General features: G+C 46.1%; 1 protein-coding gene across 1 annotated transcript in view; it reads left to right on the top strand.

Moving 5' to 3' along the window:
- CPNE9 (copine family member 9) overlaps window positions 1-15479 on the top strand; it is a 59181-nt gene that overhangs the window by 40547 nt on the left and 3155 nt on the right. Inside the window, exons 14-19 of the mRNA XM_044451713.1 lie at window positions 6820-6873; window positions 7695-7756; window positions 8036-8082; window positions 8812-8993; window positions 13822-13949; window positions 14654-14756. Coding sequence (XP_044307648.1) covers window positions 6820-6873; window positions 7695-7756; window positions 8036-8082; window positions 8812-8993; window positions 13822-13949; window positions 14654-14756 — 576 coding nt within the window. The remainder of the gene's footprint in view (window positions 1-6819; window positions 6874-7694; window positions 7757-8035; window positions 8083-8811; window positions 8994-13821; window positions 13950-14653; window positions 14757-15479) is intronic.

Genomic DNA, 15479 nt, shown 5'->3' with positions numbered 1-15479 from the left:
AGCCACCTCATCCTCTGCCGTCCCCTTCTTCTTTTGCCATCTATTGTTCCCAGCATTAGGTTCTTCCCCAGGGAGTCCTTTCTTCTCGGTAGGTGGCCAAAGTATTTGAGTTTCATCTTCAGTATCTGGCCTTCTAAAGAGCAGTCAGGGTTGATCTCCTCTAGGACTGACTGGTTTGATCGTCTTGCTGTCCAAGGGACTCGCAGGAGTCTCCTCCAGCACCACACTTCAAAGGCCTCAATCCTTTGGCGCTCAGCCTTCCTTATGGTCCAGCTTTCACAGCCATACATTGCGACTGGGAAAGCCATAGCCTTGACTATACACACTTTTGTTGGCAGGGTGATGTCTCTGCTTTTTCGTATGCTGTCTAGATTTGCCATAGCTTTCCTCCCCAGGAGCAAGCATCTTGTAATTTCTTGGCTGCAGTCCCTGTCTGCGGTGATCTTGGAGCCCAGGAAAATAAAATCTGTCACTACCTCCATTTCTTCCCCATCAATTTGCCAGGAAGTGAGAGGACTGGATGCCATGATCTTAGTTTTCTTAATGTTGAGTTTCAAGCCAACTTTTGCACCCTCCTCCTTCACCTGCATCAAGAGGCTCTTTAGTTCCTCTTCACTTTCTGCCATTAGAGTGGTATGATCTGCATATCTGAGGTTGTTGATATGTCTCCCAGCAATCTTAATTCCAACTGGTGATTTATCTAGCCCCGCCTTTCTCATGATGTGCTCTGCATATAAGTTAAATAGACAGGGCGACAGCATACAGCCTTGGCGAACTCCTTTCTCAATTTTGAACCAATCAGTGGTTCTGTGTCCAGTCCTCACTGTTACTTCTTGACCCGCATATAGGTTTCTCAAGAGACAAAAAAGATGGTCTGGTACTCCCATCTCTTTAAGAACTTGCCACAATTGGTTGTGATCCACACAATCAAAGGCTTTAGCATTGTCAATGAAGCAGAAGTAGATGTTTTTCTGGAACTCCCTAGCTTTCTCCATGATCCAGCATATGTTGGCAATTTGATCTCTACTTCCTCTCCCTCTTCTAAACCCTGCCTGTACTTCTGGTACTTCTCAGTCCACATACTGCTGAAGCCTAGCTTGTAGTATTTTGAGCATAACTTTGCTAGCATGTGAAATGAGTGCAATGGTGCAGTAGTTTGAACATTCTTTGGCATTGCCCTTCTTTGGGATTGGAATATAAACTGACTTGTTCCAATCCTGTGGCCACTGTTGAGTTTTCCAAAGTTGCTGGCATATTGAGTGTAGCACTTTTACTGCATCGTCTTTTAGGATTTTGAGTAGCTCAGCGGAATACTGTCACCTCCACTAGCTTTGTTGTTGCTCAGTCTTCCTAAGGCCCATTTGACTTCACATTCCAGGATGTCTGGCTCAAGGTCAGTGACCACCCCATCGTAGTTATCAGGGATGTTAAACTCTTTCTTGTACAGTTCTTCTGTGTAATCTTGCCACTTCTTCTTAATCTCTTCTGCCTCTGTTAGGTCCCTGCCATTTTGGTCCTTTATCATGCCCATCTTTGCATGAAACGTTCCCTTCATATCTCCAATTTTCTTGAAGAGATCTCTGGTCCTCCCTATTCTATTGTTTTCTTCTATTTCTTTGCACTGTTCATTTAAGAAGGCATTCTTATCTCTTCTAGCTATTCTCTGGAATTCTGCATTCAATTGGGTGTATCTTTCTCTTTCTCCCTTGCCTTTCTCTTCCCTTCTTTCCTCAGCTATTTGTAAAGCTTCCTCAGATAGCCATTTTGCTTTCTTGCATTTCTTTTTCTTTGGGATGGTTTTAGTTGTTACCTCTTGTACAATGTTGCAAACCTCTGTCCATCGATCTTCAGGCACTCTGTCTATCAGATCTAATTCCTTAAATCTATTTGTCACCTCTACTGTATATTCATCAGGGATATGATTTAGGTCATACCTGAGTGGCCTAGTGCTTTTCCCTACTTTCTTCAACTTAAGCCTAAATTTTGCAACCAGAAGCTCATGATCTGAGCCACATTCAGCTCCTGGTCTAGTTTTTACTGACTGTATAGAGCTTCTCCATCTTTGGCTGCAGAGCACATAGTCAACCTGATTTCTGTGTTGACCGTCTGGTGATGTCCATGTGTAGAGTCGTCTCTTGGGTTGTTGGAAAAGAGTGTTTGCTATGACCATCGTATTTTCTTGACAAAGTTCTACCAGCCTGTGCCCTGCTCCATTTTGTACTCCAAGGCCAAACTTGCCTGTTATTCCAGTTATCTTTTGGCTTCCTACTTTAGCATTCCAATCCCCCAGGATGATAAGGACATCATTTTTTGGAGTTAATTCTAGAAGGTGTGGTAGGCCTTCATAGAACCAGTCAACTTCAGCCTCTTCAGCACCAGTGGCTGGGGCATAGACTTGGACTACTGTGATGTTGAATGGTTTGCCTTGGATTCAAACTGATATCATTCTGTCATTTTGGATATTGTATCCCAGAACTGCTTTTCCTACTCTTTTATTGACTATGAAGGCTACTCCATTTCTTCGGAGGGATTCTTGCCCGCAGTAGTATACCTGATGGTCATCTGAATTAAATTCACTCATGCCTGTCCATTTTAGTTCACTGTTTCCTAAGATGTCGATGTTCAGTCTTGTCATCTCTTGTTTGACCACATCCAGCTTGCCTTGATTCATGGATCTTACATTCCAGGTTCCTATGGAGTATAGATCTTTGAAGCATCGGACTCTCCTTTCACCACCAGATACATCTGCAACTGAGTGTCCTTTCGGCTTTGACCCAGTCGCTTCATTCTTTCTGGCGCTACTAGTACTAGCCCTCTGCTCTTCCCCAGTAGCATAGTGGACACCTTCCGACCTGAGGGGCTCATCTTCCGGCGTCATATCTTTTTGCCTTTTGGTACTGTCCATGGGGTTTTCATGGCAAAGATACTGGAGTGGGTTGCCATTTCCTTCTCCTGTGGATCACGTTTTTCAGAGCTCTCTGCTATGACCTGTCCGTCTTGGGTGGCCCTGCATGGCATAGCTCATAGCTTCATTGAGCTACGCAAGCCCCTTCACCATGACAAGGCAGTGATCTTGGAAGCCTTCTCCTCCGTGGATTTCGTTAATCCCATTTCACAGCTGTTCAAATTGGTGGCCATCACTAGGTCTCATGGAAGCAAATTCCATAGGTCAGCTCTGTGCCGTCTCCTGAATTCCCCACCAGTCAGCTTCGTGAGATGAGTTACCCACTTCTCCACAGTGTGCATACCAACCCCATGTGAAACTTTGTGTAGAAGTTCTTGCTCCTGAGTAGACTCTACCAGGCTTGATGGACAAGCAGTCTGGCCTGGATAAGGCCTGTTACTATGAGCAAACTGGCCCTGGTGCCCCCCCCCCCACCCCCATGCGTTTGACAACCCAGCCATTGCTTCTTCGCCACTTCTTATTCATTGCCAGTATCTCAAAGAGACCCATCATTCCTCCCCACCTTCTCCCTCCACCCTGGCTGTTTTGTATCTAGGACAAACCACAGAGGCTAGTCTAGCCGAGACTGTTTCAATAAACTATAATTACCACTTTGGATGAAGTTGCACCATTTGTCTCTGTAGTTTAATAAAGTCCAGTATTATTGATTTGTTGGAGGAAGTAAACAATAATCTTGAGTCTGCCCCCGGTACTCAACTCTGAAGGACAGCCTTTGCCCAGCAGTAGGCAAAATGTTCTGCTCACCAGTCCACCCACCAAGATGCTTCCTAAGTTTCATTCATGGCACAGAATTCAGTCTCAAAGTAGGACTCAACAGATTGCTACTTTGAGGCATGGAGCTCAAGTGGCGATAGCAATGTCAGTTCCAGGGAGCTGATGCGTGCATCCCAGCGGAATTGGTACCAAACCTGAGTGAGACACTGGGGCAGACCCAAATTATAGCTGGAAGCAGAATCATTCTGTGTCTCAGCTGAGAAATCTGTCAGAAGGGGAGCTGAAATATGAATGAAGTAAGCCTAAGGAGTAGCCCACAGAAAATAGGGAAGCCAGTGGTGTTGTACGGAGGTAGGACTTGCAGGCTTGATGCCCTGGGACTTATTTATCTTCCTGCTTTTTTTCTTTCAAGGACCCAAGCGGCTTACATAATCCTCTTCATCCTCTCCATTTTATCCTCACAACAAGCCTGTGAAGTAATTTAGGCTGAGAGTCAGTGACTGGCCCCGAGTCACCCAGTGAGGGCCAGAACCAGATCTCCCCAGTCCCAGTTCAGCACTCTCACACAACACTGGCTCTCCAATTCACATGAATTGGGGCATCAACTGCTACCTCCTCCCCTCAGGCTTCCCTGCTCTCACTGAGCTTAGTTACAAGCCTCACAGTAGCTGGGGTGGCCATGTGTCATCTCTTCCAGGAACAAGTCCTCTACTTGAAGGGCTGCCAAAGGACCATCTATTATTGGATGGGCTCTCCTGCTTGCTTCCAGTTTAAGGATAATGAATCATAGGAAGGCAGAGCAGGTCAGAGCCATAAAGTTGTCCATCAGCAGTGAGTGCCTGGACAGCAGACCAAAAATACAAAGCACCCAGGTCACCCGGTCATTGTCAGGCTCTGGGCTGCTCTAGGGCTTCTCCTGATGATCAGAACCGGAAGCCTACCGCAGAGTGCACAGGATTGGTCCCAGGCCCTGCTGGAGCACTCATCTTCCTGGGAGCCTCCGAGAAAGGGCTATGTAAGAGCAGGGGCTTCCCTCCAGAGTTGGCCTTAGCAACACAGGTTATCCTGTACCTCGCCTGACTCTTCCTGCATCTTGTCAGGCTGCCTCAGCAACATGGGTCCTCCTGTCCGCTGTAGTGCCTGCACCTTGCCTGACCTGATTCCTGCCACACTGTCTCACCTCAGCAACATGGGTCTTCTTGCTGGCTCCTGCATCTTGTCTGGCCCTGCCCGGTTTTCCTGCCTCAAAGTATCTGCACCTCCTTTGTCTTCCTGGTTGTTGACCCTTGGCTTCCTCATGGCCACATGTTTGCACTGCCCCAGTACGTACTTCTGTTTCCTGACCCTGGCCTGCTCTGTGACTATAACTTGGGCTTTGCTAATGGACTTTACCACTGGACTTTGGTCTCTGTCTTGCCCCGAGTTCTGTTGCCTGATCCTGGTGCCCCCCTCTTGTCTCTAGCTGCCCACATCCCAGCCTTCGACCCTGACAGTCACTCTCTCCCACACTGTGTTGTGATGTACTATATTTCTATCGCATTTACATTATAATAATTGTTTCTAATCTTCCTCTTGGGGAAATGCGTTTTCTCTTTTTGGCAAATCATTTTATTTATTTATTTATTTTATTTATTAAAACAAATCATGTCTATTGCACTGACCTCTCCCTGTGGTAATGCGGAATATTTTGGAGGGACTTGTACAGTTAAGACCCATTAGGGTTATGAAAGAATTGCTCTTGATGGAAAAGAAAATCGCTAGAAGTGTCTGGTGGAGAGAGATCGACACAGCTGCCTGTGTTTCTGGACTTTCCTTTGTATATGTGTGGTGCTGGTGGTAGGGAGCAGCTGGGACTGTCAAGATGAACGCCTGCTCTTCGGGATTTATCCCTGCATGTCTGGAAGCCCATAGAATAGAAGAGAGCAAGCGAGTGGGGGGAAGGTTCATGGAATGGTGAAGAAAGCACAGGACACTTACAAATAGAGGAGAACATAATCTGGGCTTACCCACCCTGTAAAATTTCATGAATGAGGCAGAGCAATGGCACAATAAGAGCCCCATTTGGAAGCAGCCTGACTGAACATTATGTCTGGGTTCAGACAGCACAATAACCCACACTCAGAGACTGAGTGTGAGCTGTCATTAAATCATGGATGGTTGTTGAACTGTGGTTGTTGAATTGCAGGTTATACCACTGTCTGAAGCGAGTCAAGAAGGCAAAACATGATGAGCAAGCCACAGTTCACAGCCCAGCAACAAACCATGGGTTCTCTTCATGGGCACTTCATGGATAATAAGCTATGGCTTTTTAGCACAAATGAGTTCAGGCAACACAACTCACACCCATACACTCTCTTGAATGGGGGTTATTGTGTTGCCCCAACCCAATCCATATTTGGATTAAAAAAATGTTTCCCAGGAAGGGCTGTCTTCCTTTGCAGTTTTTGCCTTGAGAAGCGTCCAAAAATCTTGCAGCATAAATGCTGTTTTGCTTTAAGGGACACAGGGTGACACAGCATTTTTAAGGGATGTAGCAGTGCTTAAATATGGGGGTGGGGGAATAAAGGGCCTATAATGAACCCTACCAGGACTCACCACCCAGATTTGTTCCTAATTGCAACAAAATCAATTAGGCTGTAGCCTTCTAAAATAGTACATAAAAGAGTTCATCATGATTAGTAGGTATACTTGGCAGTTCAGTGAATTTGTTCTAGATGGTCACATTGCATATGAAAGTTCCCTCCATCCAGAAGGAAGGACTTCATAGTTACAGAACAAGGCACTGCAGCTCTTCCAACATGGAAACATCTTGGTTTTCCCATATAATCCACAAGAAAACTTTGACTCATCCAACAGTTATCTACACCCTAGCCAACTGGCCATGACTTGGCAGCCTCTGGCCAAAAAGAAAATATGGGTAGATGAGCCTGCTTTTGGATAAGGAATTAGATGAACTTCTTGTTATTCCTTACAGCTCTGTCTAATTATGTAGTAGCTGGGATGAGAACATGGGAGCCACAAGAAAGAAGCAAGGGTTGCCTTGGGTATATTTCTGGCAGTTGTTTTGTGGGGACAAGATGATGGTTGAGGACTCAAGGATGAAGAAGACTCACCTGTTCCTCCTCCTCTTTCAACTGCAGGTTTCAAATCCAAGGAAGAAATGCAAGAAAAAGAAATATATCAACTCTGGGACTGTAAGTTTGAAGACCACTATTTTCATCTCTCCCACCCCTTCTCTGTCATTCAGACCTTGTGCAGAAGGTTAGATGCTGAGGAGTCTTTTCACCACAAAGTAATCCCACCTTCTTGAGCCAACCTAAACATCTCTGTTCTGCAATTATAAATGCTTGGGTTGGATCCAGAAACTGGCTTCCATGACAGGAAGGGTCTCTCTGAGAGAGGAAGGGCTCCAGGTGCTCCCCCAGCACACCGCAGCTCTCCCTCTTCAGCAGGTTTTCACTCTAAGGGAGCAGGAGGGGGCAGGAAAGTCCATTGGCCTTTGCTTCTATGTTACTCCTCACTTCCACAGCCACACACAAGTCCTTCTGGGTCCCTGCTTCACATCCATTAGGCTACTTTAGAACATCTGTCCAAGGTCGTCTCTTCATAGGAGCACCAGAAAAGCCCTGCCTGAGCAGACCAAAGGACCACCTAGCCCAGCATTCTGTTCAAACAGTGGCCAGTCAACTGCCCAGGGGAACCCACCATCAGGATTTGAGGGCAACAGCGCCTTTCCACTCATGTTCCTAAGCAACTGGGTGATGCAAGCATGCTGCCTCTGGCACTGCAGCGAACACCGAGCCACCAGGAATTCCTAGAGCATCTCCTCTAGGAATTCATCCAGTCCTCTCTCAAAGCCATCCAAATTGGTGGCCATCGCATTATTCTGTGGAAATGAATTTCATCGTTTAATTATGCACTGTACAAAGAGGTACTTCCTTTTATCTGTCCTGAGTATCTATCTGTGCACCTTCTCTCATAAAGCTTCCTTTTCCCCTGTCTCTGTTCTTGGCAGGTAACTCTTCTGTCATTTGCAGTGCAATCGGAATTCACCTTTGTTGATTATATCCGAGGCGGGTATGTTCCCTGAAGGGCTTGGATGCCTACAGGTCTCTGGCTCCAGGAGGCCAGCGGGCCAATCTTCAGAAGCGTGGGCAGGAAGGCAGAACAAATGGGGGGCGGGCTCTGCTGAAGGACTGGCAGAGGTGTTGGCTTGGGGGTGCTGTGCTTTGGGGCTGACAGGAGATTGAGTGACACCATGAGGCTATTCAATGGGGAGATACAGCTGAGGACTCTCTGGAGCCCTCACAAGGTAGGCAGCATCTATTTTCTCTCTTCTCCCCCTCAACCCTTTAGGACGCAGCTGAATTTCACAGTCGCCATTGATTTCACAGCCTCCAACGGTGAGTGTAGCCCACCGGCGAGTCGCTATGGGAACAGAGTGGCAGCTTAGCTCCTGGTAACCAGGCAGCCAAGGATCTCATGGTTCCAGCTGGAGATCTTTTAACTATCCACTTCTATGGGGTTGTTTGGCTTGGGCATTGCTTCTGCCTCTCCCCCACGCCCAAATTGGGGCAAAGGAAACCCCTTACTCAAAGAACTCATGTAGTTTCACAGTGGTATTTACTCAGGGATGGACATTCCCCTGTCTTGCTAGATTTGAGCAGCTGTCTATAAGGGGAATAGGCACTGGAAGCAGAGGTGCACTCTGGTTCTGTGGGGGAGAAACACTATGAAGAAACTGATCCGGGACGTCTAAGAATGGGACGGTACACAAAAGTTTTAAATAAATAAATAAGAAAGAGGAGCGGAAGAGATGAGGAGGGGTCACCAAGGCATCATAAGAGACGAGGGTGGGGAAACATACAGCTTTCATGGCCTGCAACTCCCATCAGCCCGAGCCAGGATGGCCAATGAGGAGCAGTCATGGGGGCTGCAGCCAAGCTGCTTCTGGTGGCCACAGATTGGAAGGGAAGGACAGGCAAACCAAGCTGAGATAGGAAATGGTTTGGGGCCTTTTGAGAGGCTTTCTAGCACAGTTGGTCCTGGCTGTGGGGAGCCACAGGGCTGAACTGCTGTGGGAGAAGAGGGTCTGTCCGGATCTGAGAGGCTGACGAGATGCGTTTTCACAGGGAACCCCTCCCAGCCTACCTCCCTCCATTACATGAGCCCGTATCAGCTCAGCTCCTATGCCATGGCACTGAAGGCAGTTGGCGAAATCATCCAGGATTATGACAGTGACAAGCTTTTCCCTGCTTATGGCTTTGGAGCCAAGGTCCCACCAGATGGCAAAGTCTCCCATCAGTTCCCTTTGGTAGGTAGGACTGGGCTTCCTATGGGATGGTGGGCTGGACCATCATGGTAGCATGGCTCCCTGGTGTGCATGTGGTTGCAGGTTCCATCCTTGGAAACTTCACTTGAATGCATGTGAAATGGCAGGGTTGGGAAAGATACTGGCTGGCCTCCGATGATGTGATCACCATCCTCAAGGGTTGAATGTGGGTTGTCATTGAACCCTGCATTGTCCTCCTGTGATCTCAGCCAAGATAACAAACCAGGGTGAAAAACCCAGAGTTCACAGCCCATCAGCATATTATGGGTTCTTGTCATGGGTTGATCACATCTGACCCACATTTCCACAACTCACACTCATCCAATACCCAATCTTTGAATAGGAGTGATTGTGTTGCCAGAGTTTACTCAGACATGTACTGTCACCCATGACTGCCAGTTCTGATCTGAATGCATTGTTGTTGACTTGTTATGAGGCAGCTTCATTTGTCCTCACAGAATGGGATTGTGTGAAACTCTCTGGGCCATCTCTCATTTGCGCGTGTGCACACGTACACATCCATGAGTGTGGAATCTTAAGTAGCTAAAAATGCACTACTCATATACAAGAAGGCTCAGGGAAAAAAAAGATTTGGAGAATACAGAAAAAAAAATCAATAGGAGATACTCATGGGGAGGGTGCCCTGTGGAATATAACACATGCTACCAGTGTGTTATAACACATGCTGAGTGGACCCGTGAACAGGAGCACCGCGCACTGCAACAATTTGTCACACAGTCCGCCTGTGCCATGTAACAGAGTGGTGCCCAGCTCCTGATCTGAACGCCGAGGTTCAGTCCCAGAAGCAAACAGATCAGGTCAAACGATATTGTTCAGTCAGTTCACTCATCAACAGGGAGCTGCTCAGCTGTTAGGACACAAGTGAGTAGTTTTACAGCTGATTCCCATAACAGTAACATCTAATGGATCTGCCAGAGTAAGGAAAGGTTCAAGGTCATCACAATCAACTACATCATTTGCCACACAACACACTAAATGTCACTGCAGAAGACTTTGCCGCTCTGGCTCCAAGCACAAACTAATTGTTGCTATGCTGTTGGAAATCAGTAAGGGGACTTGCAACTGTGTTTCTGGGCACGGCACATTTCCTGCGTGCTTTATATTAAGTCCATGCTATCAAGCGTGTTGTAGCTGCCACGGGTGCATTCCATTGAGGCTCCACACACATTAACTATAACCTTTGTGGCAGTTGCCTTTTTATTACTCCCGTGTTTTTATAATCACTCTTTTAATTACTGCTGTAAGGGTTTTCCCACTGTAGTATTTTAAATGAAATAAGCACTAAGATACTAAATGTTTCCCTCTGGATATTTTTACTAAGACTCCCATGAGCCCCAGCCAGCAAAGCTTGCGGCCAGGAAACGTGCTCCTAAATACTGCAAGGGCACCATGCTGAAGAAGGCTGCTATAATGCTGCTTCAATGCACAGGTAGCAAGGCATGGCAGGGAAGGCATCAGGAAGGCTAAAGCTAGGGATGAATTGAGGCTAGCGGGAGATGCTAAAAGCAGCAAAAAAGCCTTCTTCAAATATGTCCAAAGTAAAAGAGGGAAGAACTGGGGGCTCAGTTACTTGATGTGGATGGCAAAATGATAGCAGATGACAAAGAAAAGGCAGAAGTGCTCAATGCCTATTTTGGCTCGGAGTTCTCCCAAAAGAAGATTTATGACCTTCCTGATGAGGGTGAAGTACAAGCTGAAGGAGCAGGACAGCAGCTCAAGAATCATAGGGAAATGGTCAAGGATCATTTAATTGGGCTGAATGAGGTCATATCTCCAGGATCTGTTTAACTCCATCCTAGGGTCATAAAAGAGCTGGCAGAAGAACTCTTAGAAGCACTGTTTTTTTAATCTGTGAGAAATCATGGATGACAAGGGAAATGTCAGATGACTGGAGAAGGTCTACTGTTGTCCCTGTCTTCAAGAAAGGAAAAAAGAAGAACCTGGGAACTACAGACCTGTTGGTCTGACCTTGACCTCTGGGAAAATTCTGGAGCAAACTATATACCAGTCAGTCTGCATACATCTTGAAAACAATGCAATGATTACTGGAAGCCAACATGGATTTCTCAAAAACAAATCCTGCTAGACAAATCTGATTTCATTTTTGATTGGGTAACACCCCCCCACACACACCTTTGTGGGGATGCTGTAGACGTAATCTATCTTGACTTCAGTGCCTCAGGCTATACTGATTAGCAAATTAACTAACCATCAGGTGGAACCACAGTTGGCTAAGAATCGGACTGAAAGAGTGCTCATCAATGGCACCTTCTCAAAGTTGAGTGAGGTAACTAGTGGGGTGCCACAAGGGTCAGTCAAGGGCCCAGTGCTCTTCAACATTTGTATTAATAATTTGGATGAGGAAATTCAGATAATTATTATATCTGAAGATGACACAAAACTGGGTGGGATAGCTAGTATCTTGGATGACACAAATAAGATTCAAAGTGATCTTGATAGGTTGGAACGCTGGGCTGAAAACAGTGGAATGAAATTCAATAGGGACAAATCCCAGGTTCTGCATCTGGGAAAAAGAAACCAAACGCATCATTACAAGATGGGGAATTCTTGGCTCAACAATACTGTACATGAGAAGGAACTTGGATTTGTTGTAGGTCACAAGCTAAATATGAGCCAACAGTGTGACCAATGTCGTGAGCGGAGCTGGCTGGAGTTGGGGGTCAGACTAGATAGCCCAGGAGGCCCCTTCTGATTCGCTCTGTTTCTATGTTTCTATGTGATGCAGCTGCAAAAAGGGCAATGCAGTTTTAGGTTGCATTAATAGAAGTACCACTTCCAAAGCCCATGAAGTACTAGTTCCCCTTTACTCAGCACTGGTTAAGTCTCAACTTGAGTATAGTGTTCAGTTCTGGACATCACAGTTTAAGATGCAGATGAGCTGGGAAGGGTTCAGAGGAGGGCAATAAGGATAATCCAGGGATTGGAAACAAAACCTTATGTGGAGAGATTGAAAGAACTGGGCATGTTTAGCTTTGAGAAGAAAAGACTGAGGGAAGATATGTACAAGTACTTGAAAAGCTGTCACAAAGAGGAAGAGCAGGATCTCTTCTCAATCATGTCAGAGTGCAGGACCCAGAATAATGGGCTGAAATTACAGGAAGCCAGATTCAAGCTAGATATCAGGATAAATTTCCTGTTAGACTGTTAGAACAGTATCACAATGGACCTAGGGAGGTTGTGAGCTCTCTCACTGGAGGCATTCAAGAGGCAACTGGGCGGCCATCTGAGAGGACTGGTTTAACTGGGAGTCCTGCACAGAGCAGGGGGTTGGACCTTTTGGCCATTTCCAACATTCTATGTTTCTATGATACTATAGAGTTTTTTAAAAATTAAAAAAAACCTTTCAGGTCACCACCATTGTAGCAACATGGTTAGTAGTGTTGACCAGAAGGGTTTTTTTTTTTTTTTTTTTAATTGCTTGATAACATTTTGGTGGTATGATGATATACCCTTTTTCATTAGGGAAAAATATGGCTATAAAAGCTTCATAGCATCTTTCAAAATAGGGTTGTAAGAGTGATGCCCACCTAAATGTGTTATAGTAAATGTGTGCTGAGCTGAATAGGTTCACATATGCATGGCAACTCTCCACAATTTAAAAAGAACGTAAGAGCCATGTTAGAGACATCAGCACCTGTGGAGATTGTGCTACTCATGTGTTCTGAAAAAAGCCAGACTTTGGTCTGAGGAAGACAGAAGAATCACAGGGGGAAAACTGGGCAGCAGCAATTGGCGAGTGGCATTGTGTGGGTGCCTTTGAAAAAGTGAGCAGGGCAATTCCACACTCCAGCCTTGGGTGGGAACACTTTCTGTAAGCAGCAAACCTGCTGTAGTTGAACAGCAAGCAAATAATCTGCAGATCATGGATATTAACAAATCAGCCTTTAAAAGCCATCCTGAGTTTCCCTTAAGTCATTAGGAAGTAATTGCACATCCTATTTTTGGCACTAATCACTCTCCATCATCACTCAACTGTCTCCACCAACCTTCCCCAACTGGGTGCCCTCAATATGCATTGGACTACACCTTCCATAATTCCCAGCCAGCACTAGTGATTGGCCATGCTGGTTAGGGTTATAGAAGAACATCCATCATGTGGGCTCCAGATTGATAAAGGCTGATCTACACCCAAATCCTAGCTACACCCAATCCTTACTCCAGGTGTTGCTCATTGCTGTATTCCTTTCCAAAACTAGCACAGATGGTGGGTTACAGGGCTCAATTTGTGCCTGTATTCACTGGGGCTTAGGTTTCTAACCTCTTTTCAGTGTCAAGGTTCATCCTTGGATCATAACTCTGGACATGTGCAGACTGAACTGATATATTTGATGTCTGTCTTGCTTATCTACTAAAAAATCCCTTGATACAGAGTAAGCATGTCATAGCCAAATGTTCACTTGTTAGAGGTTGCTGAGAATGGTGTCATCTCAGGGGGTTTGGCTCTCAAATTATCAAGAGCCTCTCTTCCTAAAAGTTCGCCATTCTAAGGCACACGTAGAAATGAGTCCACTGCTCACACACCTGCTGTTCTTCCTCTGCTGTTCTGGTGCTCATACATATGGCAGCTGGGATAAATATCTATGATTTTTTTCTGGCAGAGCTTATACAGCACAACATGAAAACTTGTAGTATCCCGAGGAACTTTAAATTTTAAAGGAATTTCATTTCCATGCTTCTGAAGACATTTTAAACGGGGAGCTCGGAAAGCAGTTCTGTTCATACACTGAGGGGCTTTTATGCTTCCTGAACTGTGCCATTCTCTTCACAGAACAACAACCCAGACAACCCCAATTGTGAGGGCATCGAGGGAGTGCTGGAATCCTATTTCCAAAGCTTGCGTACAGTGCAGTTATATGGACCCACCAACTTTGCCCCTGTCATCAACCAGGTTGCCTGGTAAGTGGTGAGCAGGGAAGTAATCTGCAGAAAATATCTTTTCCCTCCTGTCTCCTGGAAGCTTCGCACGTGGCATGGTGACCAGGGCATGCCAAACACCAACCACTGCATATCCAGATGTGGGAAAAGTTATGTCTCTGCTCATTATGGCCTAGTATGGCACCTGCACTTTCTCAGAGGCCCCTCAAGTGCAGCCTCCTGTACCTCAGCATAACTCACAGTGAGATTTGAACTGCACAGCACTAGAGAAGGTAACGGAGTGGTCTATGTCAGATTTCTCCAATTGGTGCTTTTCAGGTATCTTCAGCTCCCATCAGCCTCAGCCACCATAGGCTAAAGTCAAACATGCTGGATGGCCAAAGCATCTGGTGGTCACCAGGTTGCACAAGGCTGGTCTAAACCTCAGCAAGGTCTAAACCTCAGCAAGTCTTTAGCCAATAGTCCAATGTGTGCCAAAGGGCTTGGGAGTGATAGATCAAGACAGAAGTAGGAAGCAAGCAGGTGGCAGACAAAGGCGAAGCTCAGTGGATATGCACATTCCTTGTGTGCAGAAGGGCCCAGATTCAGTCCCTGGAGAGCTGCTGCTAGTCAGTGCCAACCCTACTGAGCTAGGTGCACCCCTGGTTTGACTCAGAATAAGGCAGCTTCTGTGTTTCCATTGAAATAAGTGACTTTTTGGTCTGGTTCCTTTCCATCTTTCCTAGTTCGGCTGCTCAGCTTACGGATGGGTCCCAATATTATGTGCTCCTCATTGTCACGGATGGTGTCATCTCTGACATGCTGCAAACCAAGGAAGCAATTGTCAGTGTGAGTCTGTCTTTTCTCTTAGTGTGGGTGCTGGAGCAGGGGACAAGGAACACCACCATAGCCTGGGGAGAGGAATGAAATCAAGTCTCCTACTCAGAAGTCACCCTAAATGCCACCACAACGAAATCTGTGACCTCCCCTCTTCCAAAGTTAACAAATATCTCCCAGTCTCCACCAGTCCAAAGAGCTCATGTTCTATTCTGCATGGTGATGACACAGATATTAGACTGGAGTTGAAGAATGTGTGCTTCTCCAGGTGTTGTCAAACTACAGTTCCCATCTGCCCTGCCCAGCATAGCCAATAGTGAAAGATTCTGGAAGTTATGGTCCGACAACATCTGGAGAAGACACATGTCTCATTCCTGCATTAGGTGCTAGCAGGGTTGGGATTGGAGGCTGATAGGTACCAGCTTGTCAGACTGAGTTGGGGAATAAACCAGCATTGTAACCCCATTCTGCCAGTTAAATGCATTGAATGCTACTTTGTCCTATTAATTTAAGAGAAGCACCCTAATGTTGTTGTCGATGTGCCCTAGTCTCAGGGGGCTGCTTACCCACTATGTCCTGGCCCATAGTCAGGTCTTCCTCTGGTACAACCTCCACCTCTGGTACAACTTTTACACAGCCGCAAGTGTTCATGCGAGCAACCCTCACAAAACAGGATAAAATGCGAGACTGGGCCCTCGAGTCAGAGCAGGGAAAAAATATGAATGAGCAAGTCGC

Source organism: Varanus komodoensis, unplaced genomic scaffold (assembly GCF_004798865.1).
Source record: "Varanus komodoensis strain SLA01 unplaced genomic scaffold, ASM479886v1 scaffold6_4, whole genome shotgun sequence".
Taxonomy (NCBI): Eukaryota; Metazoa; Chordata; class Lepidosauria; order Squamata; family Varanidae; genus Varanus; species Varanus komodoensis.
The sequence above is the reverse complement of the archived record's forward strand: the minus strand, read 5'-3'. Positions and strand labels throughout refer to the sequence as shown.